The sequence below is a fragment of the Procambarus clarkii genome, unplaced genomic scaffold (assembly GCF_040958095.1).
Source record: "Procambarus clarkii isolate CNS0578487 unplaced genomic scaffold, FALCON_Pclarkii_2.0 HiC_scaffold_2273, whole genome shotgun sequence".
Classification (NCBI taxonomy): domain Eukaryota; kingdom Metazoa; phylum Arthropoda; class Malacostraca; order Decapoda; family Cambaridae; genus Procambarus; species Procambarus clarkii.
The window spans coordinates 3741-7029 of NW_027191280.1; the positions used below are offsets into that span (position 1 = coordinate 3741).

The window sequence follows — 3289 nt, forward strand, 5'->3', positions numbered from 1 at the left end:
CGAGGAGGTGGTTGACGGGGTGGGGGGGGGGCGGTGTTGATGTGGTGGAAGAGGGGGGGGGGAGTCAGTGTGGTGCTCACCTATCACTGCACCTCTGCTCTTCACTGGTCATATTCTGCATTTCCTTCCATATCGTTCGCTTTAGTATGTTATTATTTTACTGTTTAATTTTTATACCTGACCCTCCAGTATTTTCAGTGTATAAATTATTTGATATCTCTTTAGTTTCCTTTCTAGAGTACAGTTTGAGAGCTTTGAGAAGATGGCAATAATTTAGGTGTTTTATCGTGTCTGAGTATTCCGTATATGTTATCTGTACTCCCTGCAGTTCAGCAATCTCTCCCGCTCTATAGGGGTAAGTGAGTACTGAGCAGTACTCAAGACGGAACAGCACAAGTGACTTGAAGAGTACAACCATTGTGATGGGATCCTTCGATTTGAAAGTTCTCTTAATCCATCCTATCATTTTTCTGGCTGACGCAATATTTGCTTGGTTATGTTCCCTAAACGTTAGGTCGTCGGACATCATTATTCCCAGGTCCTTGGTATGTTGCTTTCCTACTATGGGCACATTTGATTGTGTTTTGTAGCCTGTATTATGTTTAATGTTCCTGCCGCCGGCCACCATAGTCGCATACATGTACAAATCCACAAGGGCCGTGACGAGGATTCGAACCTGCGTCCGGGAGCATCCCAGACACTGCCTTAATCGACTGAGCTACGACAGGGTAAAAGGGTTGACAGAATTACCCTGTCGTAGCTCAGTCAATTAAGGCGGTGTCTGGGATGCTCCCGGACGCAGGTTCGAATCCTCGTCACGGCCCTTGTGGATTTGTTCATTTGATGCATCAGGTTAGTGTGATCTCTGTGTGTAATCGCATACATGTCTCCATCCCTCCAGATGGGATTGAAACACATCGTTACCCCACTACCCCTATGGTTGCCTTGTCCCGTCACCCTGCTCACCCCTTCTTAGTCCACAATCCCAGTCTTTCCCCATTCCCATACTTCATTCTTTGTACCGCATTCTTCCCTCGTGTTCCTTGGTTCTATTCTTTCAGTTCTGTCTCTTTACCGGCTCTCTGATCCTTGTTCCTGTATATTCCCCACCCGTCACCCTGCACGCCGGGTTCGTCACCCTGCACGCCGGGTTCGTCACCCAGCACGCCGGGTTCGTCACCCTGCACGCCGGGTTCGTCACCCTGCACGCCGGGTCCGTCACCCTGCACGCCGGGTCCGTCACCCTGCACGCCGGGTTCGTCACCCTGCACGCCGGGTTCGTCACCCTGCACGCCGGGTTCGTCACCCTGCACGCCGGGTTCGTCACCCTGCACGCCGGGTTCGTCACCCTGCACGCCGGGTTCGTCACCCTGCACGCCGGGTTCGTCACCCTGCACGCCGGGTTCGTCACCCTGCACGCGGGGTCCGTCACCGTGCACGCCGGGTCCGTCACCGTGCACGCCGGGTCCGTCACCCTGCACGCCGGGTCCGTCACCCTGCACGCCGGGTCCGTCACCCTGCACGCTGGGTCACCCTGCACGCCGGGTCCGTCACCGTGCACGCCGGGTCCGTCACCCTGCACGCCGGATCCGTCACCCTGCATGCCGGGTCCGTCACCCTGCACGCCGGGTCCGTCACCCTGCACGCCGGGTCCGTCACCCTGCATGCCGGGTCCGTCACCCTGCACGCCGGGTCCGTCACCCTGCACGCCGGGTCCGTCACCCTGCATGCCGGGTCCGTCACCCTGCACGCCGGGTCCGTCACCCTGCACGCCAGGTCCGTCACCGTGCACGCCGGGTCCGTCACCCTGCACGCCGGGTCCGTCACCGTGCACGCCGGGTCCGTCACCCTGCACGCCGGGTCCGTCACCGTGCACGCCGGGTCCGTCACCCTGCACGCCGGGTCCGTCACCCTGCACGCCGGGTCCGTCACCCTGCACGCCGGGTTCGTCACCCTGCACGCCGGGTCCGTCACCCTGCACGCCGGGTCCGTCACCCTGCATGCCGGGTCCGTCACCCTGCACGCCGGGTCCGTCACCCTGCACGCCAGGTCCGTCACCGTGCACGCCGGGTCCGTCACCCTGCACGCCGGGTCCGTCACCGTGCACGCCGGGTCCGTCACCCTGCACGCCGGGTCCGTCACCGTGCACGCCGGGTCCGTCACCCTGCACGCCGGGTCCGTCACCCTGCACGCCAGGTCCGTCACCGTGCACGCCGGGTCCGTCACCCTGCACGCCGGGTCCGTCACCCTGCACGCCAGGTCCGTCACCGTGCACGCCGGGTCCGTCACCCTGCACGCCGGGTCCGTCACCCGTCATCCAGGACACTCTTCCCTCACCACCAGGCTTTGAGTCCCTGTGTGTGTACTCACCTAGTTGTGCTTGCGGGGGTTGAGCTTTGGCTCTTTGGTCCCGCCTCTCAACTGTCAATCAACTGGTGTACAGGTTCCTGAGCCTACTGGGCTCTATCATATCTACATTTAAAACTGTGTATGGAGTCAGCCTCCACCACATCACTGCCTAATGCATTCCATATGTTAACTACTCTGACACTGAAAAAGTTCCTTCTAACGTTCCTGTGGCTCATGTGGGTACTCAGTTTCCACCTGTGTCCCCTTGTTCGCGTACCACCCGTGTTGAATAGTTTATCCTTGTCTACCCATTCAATACCTATGAGGATTTTGTAGGTGGTGATCATGTCTCCCCTTACATTTCAGTCTTCCAGTGTCGTAAGGTGCATTTCCCGCAGCCTTTCCTCGTAACTCATGCCTCTTAGTTCTGGGACTAGTCTAATGGCATACCTCTGAACTTTTTCCAGCTTCGTCTTATGCTTGACAAGGTACGGGCTCCATACTGGGGCCGCATACTGCAGGATTGGTCTTACATATGTGGTATACAAGGTTCTGAATGATTCCTTACACAGGTTCCTGAAGGTAGTTTTGATAATAGCCAGCCTCGCATATGCCGTAGATGTTATTGTTGATGTGGGCTTCAGGAGACAGGTTTGGTGTGATCAACTCCTAGATCTTTCTCTCTGTTCGTTTCATGAAGTACTTCATCTCCTATTCTGTATCCTGTGTCTGGCCTCCTGTTGTGTGTGTGTGTGTACTCACCTATTTGTACTCACCTAATTGTGTCTGCGTGATCGACTCTTGGATCCCGCCTTTCGAGCATCGGTTGTTTGCAGCAATGACTATGGTCCTATTTCCCTATCATATCTAGTTTTAAAATTATGAATAGTATTTGCTTCCACAACCTGTTCCTTAAGTGCATTCCATTTTCCCACTACTC

General features: G+C 56.4%; 1 protein-coding gene across 1 annotated transcript; it reads left to right on the plus strand.

Moving 5' to 3' along the window:
- Positions 1-328: 328 nt before the first annotated feature.
- On the plus strand, positions 329-2350 carry LOC138362652 (tRNA nuclease CdiA-2-like; the record flags this gene model as incomplete). Its single annotated transcript, XM_069321081.1, has 2 exons — positions 329-355; positions 1062-2350. Coding segments are annotated over 2 exons (1316 nt in total), but the record flags the coding sequence as incomplete, so codon positions are not given.
- Between the last annotated feature and the right edge of the window lie 939 nt (positions 2351-3289).